At 35.5% G+C, this 26,811-nt stretch overlaps 1 protein-coding gene across 4 annotated transcripts in view; it reads right to left on the minus strand.

Moving 5' to 3' along the window:
- Positions 1-4,027: 4,027 nt before the first annotated feature.
- The window catches only part of TTC21B (tetratricopeptide repeat domain 21B), a 35,024-nt gene continuing 12,240 nt past the window's right edge, over positions 4,028-26,811 (minus strand). For 2 of the 4 annotated variants that reach the window (XM_042040764.1, XM_042040767.1), the window contains 18 exons: positions 25,412-25,541; positions 24,810-24,967; positions 23,689-23,913; positions 22,746-22,984; positions 22,364-22,436; positions 21,228-21,338; positions 20,709-20,847; positions 20,097-20,203; positions 18,612-18,800; positions 15,572-15,682; positions 14,347-14,428; positions 13,449-13,599; positions 12,895-13,056; positions 12,306-12,501; positions 10,404-10,628; positions 7,725-7,845; positions 5,360-5,427; positions 4,028-4,380 (listed from right to left, as the gene is read on the minus strand). In XM_042040764.1, coding sequence (XP_041896698.1) covers positions 4,303-4,380; positions 5,360-5,427; positions 7,725-7,845; positions 10,404-10,628; positions 12,306-12,501; positions 12,895-13,056; positions 13,449-13,599; positions 14,347-14,428; positions 15,572-15,682; positions 18,612-18,800; positions 20,097-20,203; positions 20,709-20,847; positions 21,228-21,338; positions 22,364-22,436; positions 22,746-22,984; positions 23,689-23,913; positions 24,810-24,967; positions 25,412-25,541 — 2,565 coding nt within the window. In that variant the 3' untranslated portion in view covers positions 4,028-4,302. Of the gene's footprint in view, positions 4,381-5,359; positions 5,428-7,720; positions 7,846-10,403; positions 10,629-12,305; positions 12,502-12,894; positions 13,057-13,448; positions 13,600-14,346; positions 14,429-15,571; positions 15,683-18,611; positions 18,801-20,096; positions 20,204-20,708; positions 20,848-21,227; positions 21,339-22,363; positions 22,437-22,745; positions 22,985-23,688; positions 23,914-24,809; positions 24,968-25,411; positions 25,542-26,811 lie in introns of all 4 variants that reach the window. The other 2 variants (XM_042040765.1, XM_042040766.1) reach the window with 2 other exon arrangements.

A 26,811-nucleotide genomic window follows, 5' to 3' on the forward strand; every position in this document is an offset into this window, starting at 1 on the left:
CCGGCACAGAGCGCGCAGCCAGCGCAGCACGGCCGAGCTAGGGCGGCACGGCAGCGGCGGCGGGGCTTGCTTCAACCACCCAAGTGTTACGGCGTGCAACACGGGGTTGACCAAGCACGCCCAGCTCACATGGTTGGGAAACGGAACACAAAATCCCTCTGAGGTGAGATCACAGACTGGGACAAGGGACATCACACTGAGCTCCCTCTCTTCACAATGCAGTTTTCCAGAGAGATAGATACAGAATCACTTTTCTACACAAGCATGGTTTAATGTGGGGGAGAAGAAACCCAAAAGTAGTATTTGCACTCCCGTAACAGAGTGTAGAGTCTCCCCTTCTTCCTACTCTCAAATAATAGCAGCACAATCAAGCGTCTCACCCCAGCACTTCAAAATTTCTTTCTTTGAGCTGCTGAACCGCAGGTACCTAAAGGCACTCAGCAAGTACAAGGGGAGTTGGCAGTAGTTACACTGATTTGTGTCACAACAGTGCCGAAAATGGAGATACTAGTTCTTTTAGCAATTAATATTGCTCAGGAACACTTAATAAGATTTCGACCAAAATCTCTCACACTTCATATATTCTGTTATTTCTAGGATGTTAAAATCCTTCCTTATGACTTTGACAGCTGATGCTTAAACTGTACTAAGCACTACATCCCCTGAGACAGGCACAGCCAGTGTTCAACTTCTGTAGCACAAAATTCAAGTGAGGCAAATTTCTAGTGTGGACTTGAACAGTATCAAAAAACATCCCACTTCCAAACAAGACTTAGACCATTCACATAGCTTCTCCTTTAGCAAGCACCATGTCACATAATTAGCAACAACTTTCAGCAGAGACAAAAGCATGAGATTTTTGCAGTAATGGTCCAATTATCAACACTTTATGGCAGGTCAATGTTGCAAAAACCACAGAGTTCTAATTTCATTGCAAGATGAAGCAAGAGGTAAAGCCAGAGAGCAAATGAAGCTAGACAGCAAAATCACTGTTGAGATCTTTGAAAAGTGACAGTCATAAGGTGATGGAGAAGTACTTGCTACTGAAATATTTCCTAAAGCTCTTTTCCTATTTTTTCCCTGTTAAGCATTTATGTGGAATACATTATTGAGTTATCATCAACTTCTAAAGAGCCAGAACCTACTGCTACTATTGAGACTTCCCTGAAACATCACCTTTCAAAGATAAGTAATTCAGAAAATCTTCAGCAAATTGTCTAAAATTACAAGCTCTGTTTAAAGTATGTTTATAAAATTACTCATCTAATGAATAAAAAGATTAAAGTTTCGGTTACTAAACCAGAGCTGCCTGATTTTAGGGAGTCTGCAGCCTTTCTAAAAATTACTATAGTCATATTTGAGAAATTATTTGCAATAGTCAAACCTAGTCCAGAAACGGGGGAAAACCCCTTACAATTCCTTCTACTCTATTTTTGGTAAGAGTCTTACTAGGTTAGTTATTTTTAGCTATTTATACTAATTATTTTTGCCTAATGAGACTCCCTAGTCCATCTTTCTAGCATAGGTACAAATCTGAAAAATCCGGTAGCAAATTAAAACAGAAAATATTATTTAGTACAGTGTTACCAAAAATTGTCCATTTCCTCTAGAAGATATTCTGGGCATTCTGTACCTGCAGATGAAAGGGGGTCAAGAGAGAAGAGGAAGAGACACCTATGGCTTATGTTGCTATAGCTACAAGATGCTTAGATTTTCAGTTTCAGTGAATGAATCAATAGAAACCGCAGCCTCACTCCCCTCTTTTATTCATCAAAGGCAAAACTGGAAGATGGGTTGCTAAGCAACATCACACTGAAGAGTGCAGGGCTTTGAAATTAGCATTACTGACTCCCTTCCATTGCAGAAGTCTCTTCCATTCAAACCCATTTATTAAGGAGCTAAAACCCCCCACCAAACTTCAAAACATGCATTTTTAAAGTAAGAAACAGTAAAAGCAGAAAGGAATAACACCAAACCATTTCTTCTGCAGAGAAAGCAGAAAATGAGCACAGGAAAACTTAAATTGGCTTATATAAACCAAAAAGGATATGGAAAGGGCATTTATTTCTTCTTAGATTACATTAAAGCAAGATTTTTTTCTGAAAGACTACTTAGAGCCTTTTTTTTAAATTGAAATCTAAATATGTGTCTCATTTGTACTCTTAAAGACCTCATCTATAAAAAGACACCGGTGTCTAGATATGCTCAAGATGGCTAATGAGAATTCAGAAATCTTACCTGCATGGTGTACAAAAAGCTCTTCACCAGAAGTTAGCCACAGAAAGCCTAAAGTCTCAGTTCAATTTCTGTCAACTAATTTCTGTATCTTACCATTGTCATGACTTAATCTGTCACATCCATCTTATGAAAGGCTAATGTCCATCATATGAGAAAAACAATCAGATGCAGATGTCTTGGCTTTTTTGAAAACATCTTGCACCTATTTTTATTCTAAACTTCAGCTGTTATTCCTATGCTATCCAGGAAGTAACACCACATCGATCCTGCATGAATAAGGCTGTGTACAAAGAAATGCTGTTTCACTAGAAACTGCCTCAATAAGTACTTTGTTTTTAATTGTGAAAAAACCCCACCAAAGAGCATAATTTAAGAATTTATAGCCTACTGACCCCCACAGCCCACCTGTCAGAGTCCCCCCCAGCCTCAGCACTTTCCAGATCCTTCCATGTTCCTCATTCCATTCCCATACCATCAGTTCTTCCCTAGTATACTAAATCTTCCTCCTCTGAGGTCTATCATGCTGCAAAACCTACATGCAAAAACCAGGGGGCTTGTATTGTGCCTGGTACGGTCATGTACACACTGACTGACAGCGCTCGAACAGAAGGGACAAAGCAACACCGTATGTTTCAAGGATCCCTAGGGAAGAAGACGCCACTTATTTGAGTCTCAATTCTAATATTCACACAAATCTTGTAGAAGTGTTAAGAGTCCTGAGATGCATCTATTCATTTTAGTTTAGCTGACCAACATCTAAGTTACTGGAATGCAGGACCAAACAACCACCAGCAGGCAGCATCATTGTTCAAGTGATGCACCTCAGTGTATTCAGGAAACAAGGCTAAAAAGTTACCCATGATACAGCACCCAGTTATTGATAAGCAAGATTACATACAACTGTAAACAGGCTCCCTTTTGTAGCCTTAACATTGAGTTGTCCTAAAAAGAAACCCAAAAATCAAACTGAAAGTGACTTTACACAATGTAAACAGGAAAAGCTTAAAAACTCAAATTGCTTATAAAATATAGAAACTTAATCAGTACCATTAAGAATTCGCTTTTCATGCCAAAACATTACTTTTCTAGTAAGACACATACAACAAGCACTGTTTGAAAACCAAATACAGCAGTACAACAGTGTTTTTTCAAACATTCTGCATCAGTGAAAAGAAACCTGATTTTCTCCTTCCCTTCACTCATTCATGACACACTACTACTCCCCTAAAGATTCACAGATATATTCTGAGACAAGCTTCAGAATCCCTTGTAATAAGAGCTATTTTTCTAAAAAGATGTTTTATAGAGATTAAACAAAATGAGTGCCAATTCCTGCAAATATGACTCTATTGTCTATACACACAATGTTGAAAGACTAAACACTACAAATTAAGAACATTTCTCTTTGTGGAAATCTGACAGGTGGATAATAGCATGAGCAGAAAGCAAATTCTGTGTAAAACCTGTATGATCTATGAAAGTCTTAACTGAATATCCACATAGGATCTAAATTTCAACTGTTACATTTTCATTTTAGAATGTAAATTTAATTAAGAACAATGCAGAGCTGTTTTCAAGATTTTTAAAAAAATAAAGCATTCCTTTAATATATGTAGAAATAAAACACCCTCATAATTTAGAAATACACCTGTACTAATAAAGATTACATTGTAATTACGAAGTAGTGGTTTTCACAAACTGAAATCCAGCATCTTAACAATGCACCTCCACTAGATAAGACACGTTGTTGTTTTAGTGTTATTCCAAATAAACACAACAGAATACTGAGTTATATGTTTAAAACATTTTTATAAGGCCAATAACACTTTGTTAGGATGACACTTTACATAACACACATGGGAGCGGTATTCTTTCCTGAATGAGAACAAATACAATTTCTTTCAGCGTTGCACATTTTTCTTAAAAATAATCCAGATCTCTAATATAGTAAAATTCACCATTTCCACAGTACTTTTTTGCTGACATGGTCTGTCACTGCAGTATTTCATTCATAGTTTCCGAAGACTGATTAACAAAAGTCCATGAGTCATACAAAAAACAAATTCAGTTTCTTAAAGATGCACGGGCCTTGTCCAGTATTTCCTTCCTGATCTTTGGATAGTCTGGATGTGCTTTAAGGACCTGTCAAAAGACAATACAACTCAAAAGTTCTGAGTTGGTAATCCCCCTCATCACTGAGCTTACACATTTTAAAACTAAAATAACAACATGGCAAGTTTGTTTTACGAATGCACGAGTATTTAATTGTGGATAGAGACTACCACATATGCAAGTCAAAACCAGCTCTATCAAAGACACTTTGCTTCCTTTCCACTGTCCTTTCACCTTGGTGCAAAAGACATGGGGGTAAAGGGCTAAAGCCTCCAGGTGGCTTGAAATGCATGAGTGAGAAGGGACCTCTGGAGACATTTCTGAGGTTTTAAGTATACTTTCTCTGCAACGATGAACTGCCTGCCTTTATGTTTGCACTCCCTTAGGCTCTTTCTTAGTATATTCTACCTACTTAATCTTCCCTTCAATTCCCTCTTCTCTCTTATCCTTCCATTCATTTTGTCCTTTCTAGCTATCTTTGTCCTATCTAGCTATCTTATTTCTCCCAAAAAGAGTAAATTTAATTAATTTTATTATTTATACGAATAATTATTAATTCATAATGTTCCCTCTGCTTCTTTAATAGCAGCCCTTCCTCTTATTCCGCATCCACTATACTTATGTTTGGATCATACAAAGAAAATACTTCAAGTTACTTTCTAACAGTGTCTGCTGATACTAATATTTGATTTGATAAACTTTTCAGCTATACTTCTGTACGGATTCACCAAATTGCAACCACATGGCCAAAAGAAGGTGGTGCCATTTGAATATCCCTTCCCATATGATAGGCCAGTCACTTTTAACTCTTATTTATCTGGTTCCATGGAGCTCAAGACAGAGCAGATTATGAAGAGGATATTTAATTTAATCAAACTTATTAGATAGGGCACCTTTCTGACATTAAACTGTGTATTTCAGAAATTTAAACTCAACCAAAAAGAAGGGTCATTATGTAAAAGAATGTTGCTACAGGAGACAGACTATTAAACACATATACAAATTCTACCTTATGGCACACATCGATTGCATCAACATATCTCTTCCCTTTCAGGTAATTGAAAGCCAGCTTGTATCCTGTAATTAAAGGGGTGAGGGGAGAGGTGGAGAGGAAAGGCAACAATTTCAGTTTCTGTACTGAGAAACAAAAATATCACATTTGAATTTATTTGGGTCACTGTGTGTTTCTAAAGTTAGCATGTTTTTTTCCTACTGTTCTCTCCTATACGCCTTGTAATGGTCAAAATTTCTACTGAAAGTCACTTCAAGCAGTAAATAAAACTCCTTTACACGCTGATAGCTATGTCTGAATCAAAAGGAGACATTATTCTGGAGAGCATGTGCTACTACAGAGAATAAATAATGGTTGCCTTCTTTCAATTACCATGGTATCCCACAGAGTTTCTCACTGTGGCCTACCATACACTGTCCCTCTGTAAAGGTAATTCCATCATTAAAGGACAAAAGTTAAAAAAAAAAAAACGGTTAACAAACTAGGGAATTAAAATACTATTCAGTTCCACTGTCAGCAGACCACTGATATAAAAAGTCACATGGAATAGCTAAGTTGCACAGCAATATGCCAGGCTGATACTTTCAACCTAAGAGGTAAAGCTCAAGTATATTAGCCTGGACAGAGACTAGGCCTGAGAAAAAAAACCACTATAAGCATGCAATTTACAGAATTTGAAATTTTAAATCTTTCGTTTTTGAGCTTATCCTTACTAGCAAATACGGGATCTGATACCAGTTTGTATGGCTTTACTTGCCAGATGGAAATTTGTGCTGCTTTAACCATTTTTGTTCAAATGCATGACAATCCTCACAACGCTGTAATGCAAAACTAGAAACAAGTGCACAAAGTATCTTCAATATTATACTGTCTTTTGTATGCAAGATTATTTCACAGTTTAATTTCACTAAGGAACTCTCCTATCTCCATCAAAAGGTTTCATTATTTCTTGAATTACCACTCTCTAGAAGATTTCAAAATAAAAAGTCTTGATCTATGTTCTGTACAAACTCAAGAAATCACAACTCTTTACTATTAAAACTTCTTTCTAATACATTTTATTTGATTAACAACTGTAATGTTTTAGCAAAAATCGCCATGGCTCAGTCTACAGGAATATCTAGTAAAAATTACTGCACCCAAACTCATACATAGATATCTAGAGATTTTTCCATTTAACCTAAGTCAGATTTCTATCAGTCATTTTTATTTCTATTTTGATATAAGCCTTCTTTTGGTTTGACCCTCCGAATTTTTTGACTCACAGTACATATGGTAACACTCAGTTTTGGTAATCCATTCATGTATGTGCATTTTCAGAACTGTGTTACAGAAGCAGGAGCTAACCCACAAACATTTAGTCCCATTAATAAAATTCTACTTTAATCTATGGATCATATTATATAAAACCATGAACCCAACCACTGCAGCATCCAGCAGTTACAGGTAAAGAAACAAGATGTTTGGCTCTTCATGTGCATGAAACAGTTAAAATATTTTTTTAAAAAACACTGGTTTTTCAGCTGATGCCAAAGGCTATCTCATCCTAACACTAAAAAAACCACAGGGCACAAAGAAAGACCATAGATTAAAGACTGGAAGTTGTATGTATTTCCAAGGGGCAATAAACACATCCCAAAACCTGGAATAGAACTTGTGTCAACCACCAGCCTTGGGACCTATGGACAGATTCTAGGTGTTTAGTAAGAAAATGGCATTTTATCCTATACATCCTTTTCAAAAAGGGTTTCCTACATTTAAACAGTCTCAATATGTGACAATTTAGTGCAAATTTAAATTCATTATCCAAATTGAAACTTGACTAGTGCCTCAAGTTTTCAGTTGGCTATTTTTTTCAAGAGATATATTTAAAGACATTTAAAATAATTTATTTTTTAAATCCTAACTCATGTATATAAAACCTGATCCATACAGATAATTTGAATTTTGAATCAAAAATGAAATAATCAAATCAGTGACCTACCACCATCATATATATTATTATAAAAGATTCTCTACTACAAACAGTATATAGCAGATTACTATAAATACACTATTAAAGTTAATGCTGTAGATACAGAGAAAGTTGTTCACAAATAGCCAACTAAAACTGTCTCATATCAAACCTTGTAGTAAAACAGTAAACAGAAACTTCTGAAGTATCCTAAAGCTGCTACCTCTTGCCATGGGGGCTTCCCAAGTGACTTTTCAGTACACCTTTAAACATTTGTGGTTTTTATGTGAGGAAAACCAGTGATACTTTATTTATACGGAAAATTAGAAGCAGTCTCTCCAGTAAAAGGTAGTTGTTTCATTCCTACCATAGTGCCCAAAATCATACTTTTAAGTTATATATACATGCCTACTGTTGGATTCGTCTGGTTTCCATATTTCCAGGCTATCTCGTAATTTATTGCTGCATCCTTATATGCTTGTTCCTTTTCCATTATGTATCCCATGTATTCATAAGCCTTGCAGCATGACTGCAAAATACAAATATTAATTTAGGTAAGCTTGCATGTAATAATACTGACAACTTAATTGCTAAAATACTCCAAATCCATATAACTGGAAAGCACAAGGGATACTCATCCTAACTCTGATGACACAATAGTCTTTATTTAAAGCATCTGTATTACGAATGAGTTATACAGAATTATGCACTACTCCAGGTAAGGTACAGAGTTCATCAGAGAGGCCACTGCAATGACTCCTACAAAAATAAGATACCTCTCTCAGTTAATAATAATCCCATGCAGCTGCATTTCAAGTCTATCTGGAAAGTGGTGTACCTTCCACAAAAACTGTTTTTTTTTTTCTTAAGGAAGTATGTTCATAGCTTTGTTTTTGGAAATAGTTTAACATTATAATTTTCCAATTAAAGCTTAAAGACAGTCACAAGTAACCTAAAGAGAAAAAAATCAACCATTAAGTATTTCATTTCTTATGAATGCAAGCAGCAAGTCACAAGCATCTGAAAAACAGGTTCCAAAAAACTATTAAGCACTACTTGAAAATACTAGCCTTGCTTATATTATACATACATATAAATCCATCTAATTCCATAATAAAACTTCATATGAAAGATACAGTAATTCATACAGAAACGTTACATTTAGTACATAAAGCCGAAAAATAATTTCTAAAACCCCTAACTACCGGATACCGTTACCACGAGCAGTTTCTATTATCAGGCTGCCAATAGGTCGGATATTTTCAAGAGAAAAACATGCAAACATAAACAGCGCAAAGCAATACTGATACATAAATTACCTTCCATCTTTAAATTTACTATTTCCAATTAGGCTTTCAAAATCTACTGATGAAAAGCTTTCAAATCACAGCATAGTGAGATCAGTACGGGAATGCCTAAAAGTTGAGGATAAAAATATACTTCCTCTCTCATTTGTGATAAACAAAACAAAAAGTTAAAAATCAAGAGGAGTAACCAGTAAGAAGTCCCAATTTCACAGAAATAGTCTGCTCAGCAGGATCTCACTAACCAATCCTAGGTCCTTTAAAATCCAAAAAAGTCCTTATTAAATGACACTAGGCTTTTATGAAATTTTCACTCAACATATTTACTTAAACTGTACGTATGTCTCATTCAATTCTGTTAAAAATAATCCTAAAAACTAACGAATCACAATAACGTGTTTTCTCAATCTAATCAAGTCTTCCAAATTGAAGAATACCACATAAAATATTGCCCTGTGAATTGACAAGATATGTTAAGATGTAAACTATTCAACATCTATTTGTAGAGCACAATTCCTGCTTACCAGCTTTGCATGCAAGTTGGAGAAAAGTCACTCTCTTTCCTGTGTGATTTTGCAAGGAACCAGATACACACACTTCCAATGTGCCATCCTCCTTGCTATAAGCAGAGCCTGTTTATCTAAATCTCTCATGGGCCTCAAACTTCTTAGAAGAAAACAGGCTATGTTTTTACACTTGGTAATTTCTGTAACAAACCACCATTCATGGTATATACCTGCTCAACTGACCATCTATTTCAAGCTAAGTCTTGTTTTGGGAGATGACTCATGTTTATCCTCCAGCTGTATAGATTTTGAAACCGAGCACATCCTATTTTAAAGAGGCCTCTCTGCAGAAGTACATAATACCATTATACCAAGAACTGTTGTAGCTGTGTCTCAATTTTATATTTAGAAATAAAAAGTGTTCAAAAAACATCTCTCTCTCAAGGAAGTTCCAAAAATGTGACCGAATAATGAACCTTACCTTCCATACTAATGAATTAATAAAAAAATATACAGCATTGGGCTCTTTTTTAAACCAAATCTGTGCTCTATAAACAGTACCCTGAATCTGCAGCATACTGTGTATGGAAGACCAGCCTACTGGACTGCCTCACTTGAAGGAAAGCAAAGAGAGAAAAACATGATCAGCTTTTTGCTGATCAAAATGAAAAATAAGCACAGGCTGAGATCTGTGCTTGTTCCCATAGTCAAAGCAGGGTATTGTGCAGTTGGCCTGCCCAGGAACCCTGAGGTAAACAACACATTAGACCTTGTCCCCTGACAATCTACCAGTCAGTATTGCCACAGAAAAAGATTAGTAGCAGCATTAAAAATAATTATCCTGCACTGTAGCAGGCTTATGAACATAAATGTTTAAAAACATAAGAGATGAAGATACCATCTCAGTAAATGGAGCAAGTCTCCAAAATTTATACAGCCGCATCTTTCTTCATCAGTTTTGTGAGACTCAGTAAATTGCATCTCTGACATTTCATAAACACTCGAAGCTTTTAGAGTACCTCCAGCTAAAACTTGCATTAGTTGCAACAGAACACAAACAAAAATGACTAAGCAGCATTCACAGGTTTGTTTACAACCCTCCAGCGTGAAGTTGCTGGTTTCCTGTCTTGTTTTGGTCTACTTCTCCTTAGTAAGTGAAATACCAGGCAATTGAACAAATAAATACATTTTAAAATTCAGTTTCAGAGGAAAATGAAACATTTCCATGAATTCGAATAGAAAGGTAGTGAGGTTACTTTCAATGTGCATTGACTTACCCTGTTATGACGAAGGCATCGTTTTAGAAGTTCACCTGCCATATCATATTTTGCAGATTGAATATATATATCTGCAAGCAGAAGCCAACTCTTTTCAAACTCCTCTGCATCAATGGGATTCCAGCTCATTTTTGAAATGCGTTTTAACTGATTTCTGGCTCGTGGAGTCTGTTTCAAGATCATGTAGGCTGTGGCCATTCCCAAAAGTGCTGGTATATGATCCTTCTGCAGTAAAAAGTACAGTGACTGCTTGGTACTTTTTAATTTTGATTTTAATTGTTTTTTAAAGTAAGACTTTCACCAGGTATCTAAAAACTAAACTAAAAGCTAAATCTCAGGAAATAAAGTTAGAGCATCTAATCTTAGAGACATGTTTTCCACCTAGTGCTGCAATTATTTCTATAATCATGATAGCCACCAGGTACAAGAAATGCTAAAAAAATCCAAAGGTATTTAATCTCACAAGAAAAGAAATCTGGTACCACTAAGAGCTTTCCTTTTTCTAGACGAATAAATACTTCAGATAAAATCTGGAGTCACTTGAAATTACAATAAAAGTGGTTATTTTTCACTTGTAGAAGTGCTTACCAAATATCAGTGAAAGGGACTCTGATTCCTCTTATTAGATGCACAGCTCCTAAAAATTTAATGTCTAAACTGTACACATCTAAGCTATATATAAACAAACAGGATTCTTAAAAGCCACCGTTCTGTGCAAGAGCCTCAAAAGCAAGCAGTAAGAACTGCAGGCACGAGTGCGATTTTTGACACCCTGCCTTCATTAGTAAAGGATGAAAATGGGGCTCACACCTTACAACTGCAACTGCCTCCTAAATGCAGAGAGTAGTTCTATCAGTGGCTAACTGAAATGCTTCTTTCTCCTTCTCAGTGCTCCTGACTCACTGTTGGTATTCTGTCTCTACATCTCTTTCCAAGGTTGTGCTGTAAATACATTTGTCACAGTGGGCTGAAAAAAAAAAATCCCACCAAAAGCTCCTGTTCCACATAATAAGCTCATCCCCCTTCTCACTCAATAGCCACACCTATCATGGATCAATAATCTCAGAAGTCTGAAGAGATTAAAGCTGTATTTTTTACGCAACCCTAGAGGGAAGAATAAATAAACTGCAGCATTCTTCCTACTGGAACTGTCACCACGAGAAAAAGATGCCACATTCGCAGGATCTCAGATCCATTCAGTGCAGGATTGGGAAGCCAGTACTGGAGGCAGAGAGACGCCTTGTTTGTGATTCTCAGAACTGCCTTATACAGAAGACCAGCATCGGTATACCTGCCTCAGACAAGGTGCAGTTTAGCACATGGTTAAAGAGTAGTAGCAACTTACACATTTTATGGCATTCTGATGGACTAAATCTGTCTACACCTGCTGAAATAAAATTTGTTTAAAGTTGCTGGTAACAGGAACATCCATTATTAAGCCTAAAACTAATAACTACAACGAGTTATAAAATACTGAAGATTTCTATCATAAGGATGAATTTTAAGATGATGGATAATCTTGTCCTGCAGTCTACATGCTGTCAAATCGCCATGAAGCACTGTAGAGACTTATGTCGTAAGACATGCTGCTGGCAAGCCTGGGAATTAAAAAACAAGCCCAGCAGCCAAATAGCCTACTCAAATTTCATTAACTAGCAATATTAGCATTTAGTTGTGTTCTAAATTTGCAATTCAACTGAAAACTCCTAAAATACATTGTTATTTCAGGAACGTTTTTTTCAAATTTTACATAAAATACTCTTCGATAGGAAAATAATCCTTAGAGCAAATAGCTGAACTATTGCTGAATAGCCACTATTGCTGAACGTAAACTGCAAGACTAGTTAAAAAATTGTAGTAAGTATGAAAGGGAAGAGTGAGGAAATGAGACATGTTACTAACCTCAGCTACAACTATTTCAGTGAAAGTCTTCAGTGCTTGTTCAACATTTGATTTTTGTTTGGTTGCCATGAGACAATAATTTTCCATGATTCGCAGTTGAATGTGACCTTGAATGGTTTGAGGCTTGAGCTCCTTCAGCAGGTTTCCTGCTGTTCTTACAGCCAACTGCACAGACTCCTGCTTCTCTGTTGAATTACTATTATCAGAAAGAAAATGTTCATAGAAGATTTTTTTTTTAATACACACCAGATTAATTACAAGTTAGAAGTGCTTCTGTGCTAAAGACATGCCATTTTGTAGAAAAATGGCTCTGGTACGTAGGCATTCTATATTGAGTCTCTTCAGCAACAGCAATTCCAAACCCAACAAGCTGTTTGTAACACTGCAAATGACCAGCATTCCAGAGAAAATCTTCTCCATTTTCTGCTTGAGACTCACTTATTACAGTATAGAATGGTCTCTCACAGTAACACAGAATAGTCAAAACATTAGATGATCTCAAAGTTCTAGCATTTAAGGCACATTGTCAAGGGGCAAAGAAGAAGGAGATGACAGAAGAATCCAAGCAATATTTATTTAATTCACCTACCCTATATCACCATCAAGATTTTCAAAGACTTCTCCACCCACAGTTTCATTATCTGGGTTCAAACAAATTTCAATCATGTTGTAGACTGCATTCTGTCCCCAGTCACTGTCCTTTCGAGCTTTATTAAAATGCCGCAGTGCATCGTTAGGTTCACCTGTGTACCTACACAGATAGTTAAAATATTTAAAGCTGGGCAAGTAAAATTCTCTGCTCCAAATTCCACCCAAATCCCAAGAAACCCAAGTATTTAAAAACAGATGACCCAACTGCACACACACTGATACTGCAAGGTTTGAACATACTATTGCAAGAAACTTGGTTTTGCTAACTAAAAATAGTCTGAGAAGTTCTAAAATTTGAAGATAAATCGTATTACATTACTGAACCCAGAAGAACATCCTGAGAGATTCAGAGAAACTGAGATCCTTGCTTAAATCCTGACAACTTAATTAAATCAACACAGCACCTTTACATGATAATGGATGACAAAAAATTGAATTTAAATACATACTACACAGTCAAATAAACCTCATCTTAATTATAATTGCAAGTACCAAAGATACAGTCCTTTGCAGTAGTGAAATCCTGCTTCAAGCTTTGTTCGGGAAGAATGTTTTTCAGCCATTAAAAGAAATCTTGGGACTTCTTCTAATTTCCCAGCTCTTCTTAACAGATCAATTAATCGAGACAGGGTTGCATAGTTATCTAAATACAGAAATAATTAGGACACTGTAATTCTATTTATTTGCTGTATGAATAACTTAAGAAATAAAGAGCCTGCCTTAATTTTTTCACATATAAAAATGAGGTATGATTTAATAAATAAGATATATTGCATAAACTCAAATACAAGAATAAAGATGTCAAGTGATATTTGCAATATCTTTATACAGGTTTTTATAGAAGTATAATTGTATTTCACTTTCAAAAGCACTCAAAACCATTTATTGCACTCTCCTGACTTCTTTCAAAGTCCATTAGAAAGCTTTACATTCATTATAGTACAATTTAAATAGATTTTAGTAGCTCTCTCTCTGGTCACAACTTGAAAATTGCTAAAAAAAAACTTTCTGCTGTCCACACAAGTTTCCTTTATTAGTCTTCAAATAAAATATTATCTTTATATTCATGCACTTGGTCTTTTTAATACCAAAGAAAGTGCTTTACAGTGAACAAGTAAATAACACCCTATTTGTATTTGGCTTAATGTAAACCATGCAAATTGCATTACAGCAAAGTAAATTACTGTATCTACGAGAAGCAATTTTCTCATATTCCCCTACAGTATCTTTATGTTTTATGTACAGTAATGGTCTTTGGCTTTAGTAGCCATTATATTATAAATAACACATTTCTTTCTAATGAGGCAAAGAATTTTTGAGCCATTTATTCCTCTGTCTTGTTAGAACTATGTATTGGAACAAATTAAAAGTACCACTGCTATATATTCACCTGGCTTGCGTTCTAGGAGCTGCTGGAAATGAAACACAGCTTGTTCATAATCTTGCTTCCTGAACATGAGATCAGCCATCATCTACAGTATTGAACGATTTAGAGAAAACAAAACAAGATATTACAAATTGTGAGAATATAAAGTAAAAATTATGAATAATGAACTCTGGTTATGTGAAGTGCAGAGCTGAAAATGTAGCTTTAAAGTGCTGCAAGAGTTGCACAAGAAGTAAAATTAGTTGGACTTTTTATTACTCTCTGGGAAACAAACACTATATACAACACACAGGGTAATAACGAACAGTTACAGGGACACCTTTGCACATAAGGTGAAAATTAAAAGGTAATTAAGCAGTCTGCCAAATCTTTCAAAAAGATCTTTTTACCATTGCATAGTTTTACTCCTAATTTTATTTTCCGTAACTGCAGATTAAGCACATGGAAAAGCAAAGTTAGTTTAAAGTTAGGGAAAAAGAAAGATGGCAGCTCACTTCAGCAGGGAAGGTAAAACGAGTTATTTCATTTCAGTTTCTCTCTACTGATAGGTAGCTACGATAGGATAGATTTAATCACATATTTCAAGAGTGCTATTACTTCTGTTCATGCACCATACTAGAATAAATTTCAGATGTTAGACTGCTATGAGAAAATAAATTATTCCCATCTTGAAATAATTTGCTCCTAGTGTGTTACATCAGAAGTTGCTCAGTCTATTGAGCTGTCTTTTAGGCCAAGAAATATACAAGTCCCGGACAGGGAACCTGCAGCTGTGATTAAGTCTTGTTAAGTAGGAATATGATTAACTAAGGTTGAATGAGGTTGTAAAATTACCTTAAGTACATAGATCTTTTCTTCTAGAACTTAAAAACAAAAATTGTTTTAATATTACTGTGCTAAAAATATATCTTCTTCCTTAAGCTTTAGTCAATTATCAACAGAACATGCACTGAGCCACACTTCAGCCAATCTTACTACTACTACTTTTTCCTCTACTTCTAAAGAAACATTTTATATTGAGATAGAACGGTGGCTATGACTGTAGAAACTTCATATTGAAACATCAGCTGGCATAAACAGAAAACCATTTTGTTGCCATGGATTTTTCACATTATTTTGAAATCACAAGCTGTAGGCTTTCTTAAAAGTAGTGCTTTACGAATATACCATATTGCAGGCATGAAAACTTCAAAAAAAATTGATGCAGGATTAGTATAATAGCACGTACCATCGTTGCTGCTTCATTATCTTGGTCATTCTTCAGCAGTAAGGAACACTGATGCTGACAGGCATCAGTATCGTCTTGTGCAAGATATAAACGCGCAAGCTCCAACATTGCCTGTATATTAAAATATTTAACTGTATGAAATTTAAAGATGAAAAAAGTTGGTTCAGTTCTGAGTATCAACCTGATATTATAGGACTTCAGGGGAAAATTGTATCTCTACTAAAGAGAGAGCCGTCTCTGTTGTTTCCTGAGGCTCTTGGTCAATTAATGCAATCCATTTTCATTCCCTCACCTTTAAAACACACAAAGCCTTTCTTCTTCTGAGGGATATTCTGAAGGCACATTGAAAACAGGGCTGCTCAGATAGTATTGCTCTGAAGACACCAGTATTTTTGTAAGAATAATGTTCTTGGAAAAATATAAGTGAAAGTAATTTTAAATGTATTGAAAAAACCAAATACCTCATTAATATTCACCAATTAATTCTGGAGTACAAGTAAGTTTCAGAAGAAACTATTTTTTTATTTGTATTTCCAACCTACCACATTAAGACTCTGTGAATCCATTTCTGAGAAGCCACCACAGAGTAAATATTGACAAACTGAAATGTACACCAGCCTACATTCTTAAAGCTGAAGTCCCATAGTAGACTATTCTGAATAAAATGCCACAGAAAAGTTTATAAACATGAGTTACCACAGATTTAATCAAGTTTTTTTTGAAGCAAACAGAAGGTAAACTGATCACAAAGCAAAATTAGCAGCAGATAAACAGTAAGCAATGTCACTCCTACTTAAAGGTGTTTTGATTTTGTTTCCAAAAGGGAGGCATTTATAATTGCATCATAATTCTTTCGCTAGTTACACTTGTGAAAGGCACTTCTGAATCAGAACAGTGTTTTGAACATCCCGTTCAGGACATGCAGTCTACTTGCACAGTTTTTAACAACTGTTTTCTTCCTACTTCCTATTCTGTTCATACTCAAACATATACCATGTAATTCTGAAACAGAAAAGCAGGCGGGTAAGCACTGAAATGATACATAAAATGCACGCATGTAAGAACTTTAACTATGAAAGCATTCTTTAAGCTGCCGTTCTTATGTGCACAACTCATAATACCAAAAAGCAGTCTTGGAGTCAAGGAATACTTGCTGAAAAAAGCCAGCTAAATTGGAGTTCTACACTAGATTCCAGTGAGTGGAAGTGGTCTCTAAATTTTCAACTCCAACACAAACAACGATACTATGAAATTATGTGCACAATGCAATCCGTGATCTACTTCAAGTCTTCATGTGGAAACTGCGTTGCCTCTTACCTGATCGGGTAAACAAAGGGAGGGTACGACCTACCAGATTTACTCATGTAAAACAAAACAACACAACACAACCCTCCTATGACATGGAGTGCAACCTGTTCACATTTACCTGAATAAATCGTTTAATGTAGTGTTTCAATCCATTTTGGGCTACTTTGGCTAAAATATAGAAGATTTAGTTCTGATGAAACAAGGTACAGACAGCTTTAAAGAAATTTCCATTATTTCTATATACAATTTTAAGGAAAATAAAACTCTAAAGGCACCAAGAAACAGGTGGATTTTAACAGCTCAAAATTTTATTTTGTAATCTAAAAGAATTCAATTCTAATCTTGTACTAGAGATGTTTTTAGAAATGGAGAGAAGAAAACAAGTTCAAATCTACTGAAACTATAAAAATAGAGATAACTCCTTTATACTTGTTGTGGATAATAAAATATTTTGCTTTCATTACTCAACAAGTAGGCAACAAGTTATTCATCAGAAATTCAGACTTCGATTTCTAAGATGTCACTGTATTCTGTGTTGCTAGCAAAGTAGGATTAAAGCAAAAACCTTCAGTAATATCTAACAGATATTCACTACAGATGTCTACATCTTGTAACAATGGAAATCTCTCAAAAGTATGATTTCAGCAAGAACTGAAGGGAAATGCCATGCTGGCATTTCAGTGCTGGTATGAAAGACAAAATAAGGCTTTACAAAAGCCACAGCTGTACCTGTACCATGACAGGCAATCTCTTTGCTCTTAAAGGTGGAATGGAGGAAAACATTTTAAGGATGTTTTTATTACTTTTCCGATGTATTTTTTTCTCCATATCATTCTTAAAAGTTGCCTTGAGCAAAGTCTGTCTCAAATACGCTGACCTAGATTCTTGGAACCATAACACACAAGTTCAAATATTAAAACTAGGTGATAAGCTGATAATTTGGTAATTTAGCAGCTGGCGCATGTGACAACTATTCAGTAACAACCATCAGAATAAGAAATCTTCACATACACCTAAGTATATACCATAATTATGACAGAAAATAATGACAAATGAACAAAAATTGTATTTATTTATTTTTAATCTAAAAGAAAACCTCACTAAAGTTGACACTTAATTTTCATGCTCATTATAAATTTCTTAAGACTTTTGTTTCTCCCTCTCTTATCTCCAAAGCCCAGGGCTGTGAAATGATAAGAAGGAAGAGGAGGATAAAAATAAATCCAAATTTACCTGTATTTATCAATCCGTGGGAAAGAGACAGTGCAGAGAAGAGAGAAGCAATAAAACAATCCTGCTCAAGAACAGCAGTATTTTGTGACTAAAATCAGAATCCTACCAAGTCCAGATAAAAGTCTAAAACTGCTGAAGCAGACAAAGAAAAGACAGAAATTGTCTGTCTGACCAAAATCACTGGGAGTTCATTTCAGAGGACTGGCACCAAGCAAGATTGAAACAATCTGCATCATTACTGGTACCTGAAGACAGGCTCACTGTGAGTGCATGCAGACACCTCTTGAGTCAGGAGTTTGTGTAAGAGACAGAAGTTAGCAGTACATGCAAGTATTCTATCATGATAAGCAAAGAAGGAGAGAAACTTCAAGGTTCTATGTATATCATGAAGCAGAAATAATTGCAAATTATTCTATTCGGTGGATAATTGGAAAAATGTTTTGCTACATCTAAAAACTGAATGGAAAAACAATGCAAAATAGTCCGAGGGAGAACTGACCTTGTTATTGGTTTCACAGTGAACAAGGGCTTCTTTGTAAAATTTAATTGCTTTTTCATAGTTTCGCTGGGCTGTCGAATGTTTTGCAATCTCAGCACAAATCTCAGCTGCTAACTGTTTCTGTGCAGGAACTGCATCCAGCTGTTCTACTTGAGCCCGTTTAAGCACTCTGCCTTGTAATTCCCGAGCCTGGTGTGGGGAAAGCAGTGAGCAGTCAAAAATTGTCAAAGAAATTAATTTTCTATCATCTACTATAAAACGGTGTACTTAAATTTTTTAAGAGAAGGAAGCACTAATACTATTCTGCTTCCTACACCCCCACCATTTTGCCTAGCAGGGAATTAGAACTAAAACACAAAATAACATCTGGGGAGAACTTTTAACATCTCTCTGAAAACCAAGGGAAGAAGCCTTTTTAAGATGCAGCAACATGACCGAGCAGTTAGTCCTGCTGAAATCAAAATGCAGGTGTTTTTGTGTAAGTGAATGTGGCATGAAAAGGAAGAAGAAAATATTTCAAAGAGAATGGGTACAAGGAAGGACATTTTCGAGGGCAGTAATAAAAACAACAAAAAAACCCAAAAGGACAGAAAGTTTTTTGAAATGTGATATAGTGAGAAACCTGGAAGAACTAAAGAAGTAAAGAAAAGAGAAGGAGACTGGTTAGGGGGAATTTTACTAAAGGAGAATTGGGGAGAAAAAGTCAACTTTGAGAAACAAAAGAGTACATTATAAGGAAAAAAGAAGTAAGAATTTAACAAAGATAAATCCTACTGATATTGGTATTTAAACCCTTACATATAATTACGTTTCTAACCAATCTGCAGACTTGTCTTGCTGGTCAGAAGATGCTACCAAGGCTTACCATTTCTGTTACCTTCACTTTCACAGTGGAGGTATAAACGGAACAGAATGTACTGACCTCTTGCTAAACCTTTTTGTTGAGAAAGCATTTTCTAAGGGATTAAACCTCTAGCTTCCAACTTTGTTCTTTCAAGCCTCAGTCTGAGGGGATAATACTGAACTCCAGAATGAACAGATCTTATTATTGCTATTTAATACTAATACTGCTGTTTAGCAGTACAACAAAACGACAGGTATCCATTGAAAGCTGTTCCATTTTGCTCTGTGAATGGTTTTCAATGCTGAGTTAAAGATATGTAATCTAGCTGCCCTCAAGGCCAATTTAATTTTCACCTGATATGCTAAAACTATGCTCCACACACAAATGAAGGCATAGTAAGGCTCCAGGCTTGCAGTAAAAGCCTGCATTCTGATCTAAAACTCAGATAACACTGCTTGCAAAAAGCTCAGACTTTTTAGTGCCTTATGTACTTCACATTTTGCAGCAGTCACTGGTGCTTTATCATAAACTCATTTTCCACATTCACACGAATATTATGATTAGAATATGGGATGAAAGTGAACCTGGGGTAAACACGAGGACACTGAGTTTTCATGGGTACTTTTGGTTTTCCCCTTTACCTGTTGTAATGAAACAATAGCTCTGTCAATCTTCTCCATTTTGCTGTAAATTTTTGCCAGAAGTACCTGGTAACGTACATCTTCCATCAGAGAAGACAATTCATTAACTGTAAGAATGACATTAAACAAACATTACTCTTGAAGGAACTGACATAAAAAAAAGACATTAAAAAAAGACTTTGTTTCATTTTAAGACAGAAGAGAAGATTTTAAAGTACATGGGGCAAACTGTATTTACTGCTAATTATTTTTCCACACTAGAAAAATCAAGCTGTCTTGAGCATGACTATTAAATTAGCCAGATCCTCAAAGGCTTAACTAGGACAGGAATACAATGTTAAATCAGAGGATTTTTTTCAGTAAGAAGTAAACAAGATGGAAAAGCAACATGCTCCTGCAAAGCATGGAAGTGATACAGTGACATGAGAAAAACTTACAGAATGGACTACTAACAATACTGTTTCTCTATTCAGATAGCCACAAAGGTTAATAAATGTAATTAAACCACTGCAAATAAAGTGCACATGAACTCGTTTCCGTCTTAGAATCATGCAGAAAACACAAATAACAGTAGAAATTGTATGTTTTCCTGTGAATTAGTAACAGTCCTACCAGGCTCATGATCTAAAGCTTGCTGAAGTACTTTTTCTGCCTGTTCGTACTGCTTCAGTTTCATTAAAAGCTCAGCCAAATCATAGCAAAGGAAGTTCTGTTGACCATTTCTCACTGCAGCCTCATAGTAACCGATTGCCTTGAAGGAAGAAGCAAGAATTTGTGTATAATTTGAAGACAAATCTTAAAGACAACAACCTTGTTACTTAGGTACTTAATGACATGTTGTTTAGAATTTTCTTTACTTTTTCCAATGGAGAATAATAAAACATCGTTTTGAGTGCAGGCCCAAACCCACTGCAAGTCACCAGAACTACAATTCAACAGATTTGAATCCACCAATGCATGGATCCACCAACTGTGCCTTTGGCCAGATGCTCTGAAGGGAATCTACAAACTTACTTTCAGGATACAATGTCTGTTTTAGCACTCTGAAATATAGTATTTTACCCAACCTGTCAAGCAAAGCCCACATGTTAACACAGTAGTCAATAACCTAATACAGTACTTATAGAATACCTTTGAGTAGTTATGTGTTTTGATTAGGGCTTTTCCAATTTTACTTGCTAAAGATGGATCTTTTGGATTTTTCTTCAAGGCCTGTTCATAGACTTCTATGGCTTCATCAGGCTTCAACAGTAAAATATAAACATGTGTAAGTCAAGGATTGAGATAAAAACTGTATGAAGAAAACAAAATCTGGTAACAACTCCAGGAATGACTGCCAAGCACTACTGATTCATATGCTCCAGTACTTCTGAGAGAAGAATGGTGACTATAAAACTGCAGGAAGTCTAAAGCCCATGTAAATCAACATTTTCATGCTAAAAAAAACCATGGAGAGAACTTGGCAAACAAATGAGTTTGAATAAATTTCGTTTTTTTTTCACTGCAATTTCTCTACTACTATCTGCACTAGTTAACAAAGAGGCAAACACATTACTGTTGGATCACCATCCGTTTTTCTCCTCTAGCCACGCGACAGCAGATCAAACAAATTCTACTTTGCGTGATAATTCTCCATTAAGGAGAAAACTACATGCAAACATTAATATACAAACAACCATTAATTACCTACAGATCTCCAAACTAGTAATCTAAACTATCAGTTGCATGTCCTAACTCAATCTATTTTTTCAACATATGAATTTAAATGTGTAGCCTTCAAATTCCTATATCCACTTGACTACATTGTCTTCTGCCAACACTAAATAGTATTTCCAGTTCATCAAGATAGTGAAGGATGCAAAAAATGTATAGGAACTACATAATTTAAAAATTTAAGTAAAGCCATCAGCATGAGAACTAAGTTACCTAGAATTATTCAAAGTTTCAGAACACTTCTAAACATCTCCTGTTTCTTTGTGATTTTAATTTACCTCTCACTCTGTTAGTCTTATGAGACAGTGTTCTTCTAGAAAACATTCCCTCCTTGACTTTCACCAAATAAGCTTATAGAAGAAATGTATTTTCAACAGTTTTTCTTTTAATTTAAACAGCTACGTAGTAGTCAATATTTTTTATATTATTTTACATCCTAAAGCAGTTTCTGTTTGACAAACACCAATCAGTAAGAGTCAGCATGACACAACGTTTCAACTAGACAAAGTCAACAAATGACTCAAATATTCCATTCACCTCTAGCAAGCACTTACCTCTTGAATATTCATGTATGCATCACCAAGAAGAAGCAAAGTATGAGCACTTGGCAGTTTTTCTACTAGGTCACTGGAAACAGAAGACAAAACTTGCTCAGTATTTAACATGTCAATACTGGTATCTAAACAAGAGAAGGGCACAACAATTTTATCCTCTGCAGATTTTAGTTTTTATTTCTGAAACTAAATAACAAAAAAAAAATCTGAAATATCTTTTCAAAGTAAGACTTCCAATTATCATTTTAAAAGTTACCACATTTACTCAAATGAATTCATGTCACTAAATATTTCTTATTTATTGCAGTAGAAAGAAAAAATGAGTTCATCATGCTATCAGTAAACATCTAGGCAACTATTTAAGCATACCACAAACTTTTACCTATAGCAGGCGGCATATAACTTCTTATCTTTCCTATACTGGAGATAAATATCTGCCATTTTTTCTTTAGCTTGTACGAAATAAGGCTGTTCAGGTGCAATATTTCGGAGCATAGTCAAGGCATGTTCCACATCTCCTTGAGCAATTGCCAGATCTGCATTTGCAATCACAACTCTTAGTTCCTCAGGAGTTCCAGAAAATTCATTAATGGCATCTTGGATGACTATAGCAGCTTCATGCTGCAAATGATAAAAACAATAGAATTAACTTAGTTCCTGTTGTTGAACAGCCAAAAGTAAAGACCTCATGAAGACATAGGCATTATGCAAACCAACCAAAAAACCACAAAAAATCCAGACCATAGTATCCACTTGTTTTGCTATAATGTTTTTGATTCTTTAAATATAACTGCTGTGATACAGACGACTAAAAAAAGTTTTAGTAGAGAAAATTACATTTGCGTTGCATATATACAACTTCAACTAGAGAATGTCTTTAGCACTTTGCTCTAACAGCTCCTGCTTTGAGCAGGCTGGCCTCCAAACCACAGGACTGTATGGCTTCTCTTATATTCTTACACATACGTAGTGTCCTACTGCTTATCCAGACACAGCTGATAGTGGGGATGCTGCTACACAAAGATGTGACCCAAACTACTGCTAATAGCATTATGACAACAAAACAGGGATCTACATCCCAGCAAATGAACACCAACAGTATGAAATGGTTTATGTAGTCTCAAAACTGAGCACCTGCAAGGAGGTTTTTTTTCCCCGCTGTACTTAAGTTCTCAAATCAGATATTCACATGTTGGAAATTTCACTAAGTAAATCCTCTTGGTAAAAGAAGTGATGGCTTTCTATTCTGAACTAATAGAAATGGGAATGGGAAGAGGGAATTGTTTTCAGGTGTGTTTTGTATTTTAACAAGCTTGCCATCTTACCGGTTCTCCATTCAAACGATGAGCTTCTACCAACTCTAGGAACACAGACACACGATCACTTGCATCAATTTCAATACTTTTTCCTTTTGTTTTTGAGAAAGCTGTAGGTTTTCTCATTCCAGGCAAATTCCTTGCCATCTGTAAGGTTTTAATAGCTTCTGATATTTCTCCCACCTTCTTTTGGGTTTGGGCCTTAATTAAGTGATACACAGGATGTTCTCTCACCTAAAAAAATATAAAGAGTTTCTAAATTTTACTTGATGTGAGGTATTCATACCCCTTGCAAGATTTGTTTTAATATTGACTTTGGTTTCTTTTTTCCTCCAAATATACACAAATTCAATTTCAGAAATTTAATGATGAAAATATAAGAATTTTCAGAATACGCAAAGTAGTAATTTAGTAAGTTTTTAATTACAAAGAAAAACTATTACAAGGGATGAGACTTTGGGATAGAAAAACATTCACTGCTGCTTTATTTCAGACTAGACTGAATTTTAAGGTATTCTGAGTGTCTCCCATGCTGCTGTGTGCACACTTCACCAGGCTATTGACTGAAAGAAGTATACAATCATTACTTGGCACAAGTCCTGCATGCCATTCTTCACCTTTATAAAACATACTTCACATGAAAATAGAAGTCTGTAAGGAAAATATAGCTCTGTGAAATAGCAAGGACCTCAATTAGGAACCTAATTAATCTTCAGCATTCTTGCATCACCTGGAGGAAGAAAGCAAGATGGGACACGCTTGCGAAGAAATGGTAATTTTCAGGTAAGTGGTCTCAAGACACTTGGGCACAACTCAGACCTAATTTGGGGTGTGTGTACAGTGTTCCCAACTCTCTACTAATCCTACATAAAGTTCCACTGATGCCAACAAATCAAAAATCCCATACAGCCATGTATAAGACACATAAAGTAAAATTAGTGAGGTGTTAGTTTTGTCCTCATTGTCATTTCTTTGATAAATATTCAGATACCACATTCATATAAACATTTAGACATTAAATTTGTAGTGGAAGAGTTATACAAAGTTGAGCTGAAAATTATTACATACAAAACCATACACCTTCAGATGACTGACTGAATAAAATTATTTGATTCTTTTGTTCAACTCACCTCAAAATTATAGCTTAGACAAAGTTCTAAGGACTGAGAACATAGTTTGGTATTGTTTTGAGCCAAATACACCTGGGCCATCAGTAAGTGTGCATCTGCATAAGAAGGGCTCCTTTCCAGACAGTAATGTAGATTATTTTGGGCTGCTTCAATATCCCCTAGGAAGTGGGGAAAGGAACGGAAAGTGAAAAAGCAGTTGATATGAAATACAGAGGTTATATATGTAGCATTTTTATTCACCTATTTTTTTTTTAATAAATGTCAGCATCTAGTGAATAAACTCATACGAAGTATTTTAAGGTTATGACATAAAATCAAAAGCAGGTCAAAGGTATGATATTTTCCCATTGTTCCATCTGTAAATCATTCAATAAATTAACTTTTTGGGAAGAAATAGATTAAAAAATACTATATTTATATGTCTGTACCATTAAGATACTCTTATATAAATGACAAAAAAGGGAAGTGCAAATGTTCTTCACTTAGCTGTAACATATTGTCCTGCAGTGAAAGAAATATTCATTATGTGTCACAAGTATGAAATTAATTTTTTATATTAAATAAACTAGAGGCGGTTAACTAACCATTCATATAACTATTACCTGACAAGTACCTCACTTTTGCAATTAAAAAGACAGCTTGTTGAAGACCGGGCACAGTTTTTACAACAGTTTCAAGAACTGAAGCACAGTGCTTGAGAAGGGGTGAAGGAGACTGCCCAGGACTCGTAGGCTAGGAGCAAAAAAACAAGTAAGCAATACAAAAAGAACCCCAACAAACTAATAAAAACCAGCATTTGAGTCAACAGGTTTTAGATTTAGATTTCATTTTAAGTCTGAGCTTCACTTTAAACTCAAATGAGCATTAGCAAAGCCTTGTTATTTCATTCAGTCCAAGCAGCTGTCATTGTGAAGCAATAGAAAAAAAAAATATCTTTGAAATTTAAGGGGCAACTGCTTGATATCAGCAGGAACATAAGACAGTCTCAGAGACTTCAAGGGTCACAAAACACTTTAGACCTGACATAAGCAGAAGAGTCAGGCCATAAACACTCTGAATTACCAGGTCAACTCATTCAACACAGCAGTACCATAAATTCAATTACAAGAAAGCTGAAGCTGAAATGAATGATGAGAAGATTGGGAAGAAAAGGTTCTGGTCCTGTCATGCCTACCCTCATCCCACACCACAGAACATAACCATATTGCTAGCAACAAACTGAAAACAGCTGCTGAAAAATATCTACTTTCATGCAAACTGCTAGTACAACATACCACGTTTTAGTTGCTCTTTATTATAAACATTATTCATTTCCTTCTATTACCTTAGCTAGTTGCTAACTGGTTTATACATTAAAAGAGGAAAAGGCAACCTAAACATCATTCTGTCCACAAACAGTATTTCCACAGGACGGGTGTCCTGGAGAAGCAGCAATCTCCAATACCAAAGTGGAAGCCTCCACCACCTAGCTAACTCCTCACTTTCAAACACCAGACAGTCCTTTTTGCAATAAAGAGATAAAGGAAACTTCAGCAAAAGCCTGTCTTTTCTTCTAAAAATCTTTTTATGAACAACAATTCAGAAAAGCAGTTTTAATTCCAAATTAAAACCCATCACTGCCATTCAGTACTTCTGGAACGTATCTCAGGGAGGTCTTCAGATGAGAAAGTCCCTCACAGAATGACACTTCTTATCATCTCCATCTGTGACATGAAAATGTCACTGCTACTGATGTTTTAGACTTTCAAACATTATCATTTTCTTATAGACAGTGAGGCAGTTCATAGCAACGGAAAGCTACTTGTTTTCCTGTTAAGATTTTAAAACTCTACATAAACATATTTATGGAAAGGGTCTATAATTAGGCTAGAAATAATGACAGGATAACAGAAGTCAGCTCCCAGCTATTTCAGAAGAATAATCTATTTAAGGAAGACACTATTTAAAGAAACTTTAAATGTGTTTCTTCTGCCTTAAAGATGTCAGTTCCCCATTCAATTTA

This window comes from Corvus kubaryi, unplaced genomic scaffold (genome assembly GCF_017639235.1).
Source record: "Corvus kubaryi isolate FWS band 111438036 unplaced genomic scaffold, C.kubaryi_AGA036_p1.0 37396, whole genome shotgun sequence".
NCBI classification, from domain to species: Eukaryota; Metazoa; Chordata; class Aves; order Passeriformes; family Corvidae; genus Corvus; species Corvus kubaryi.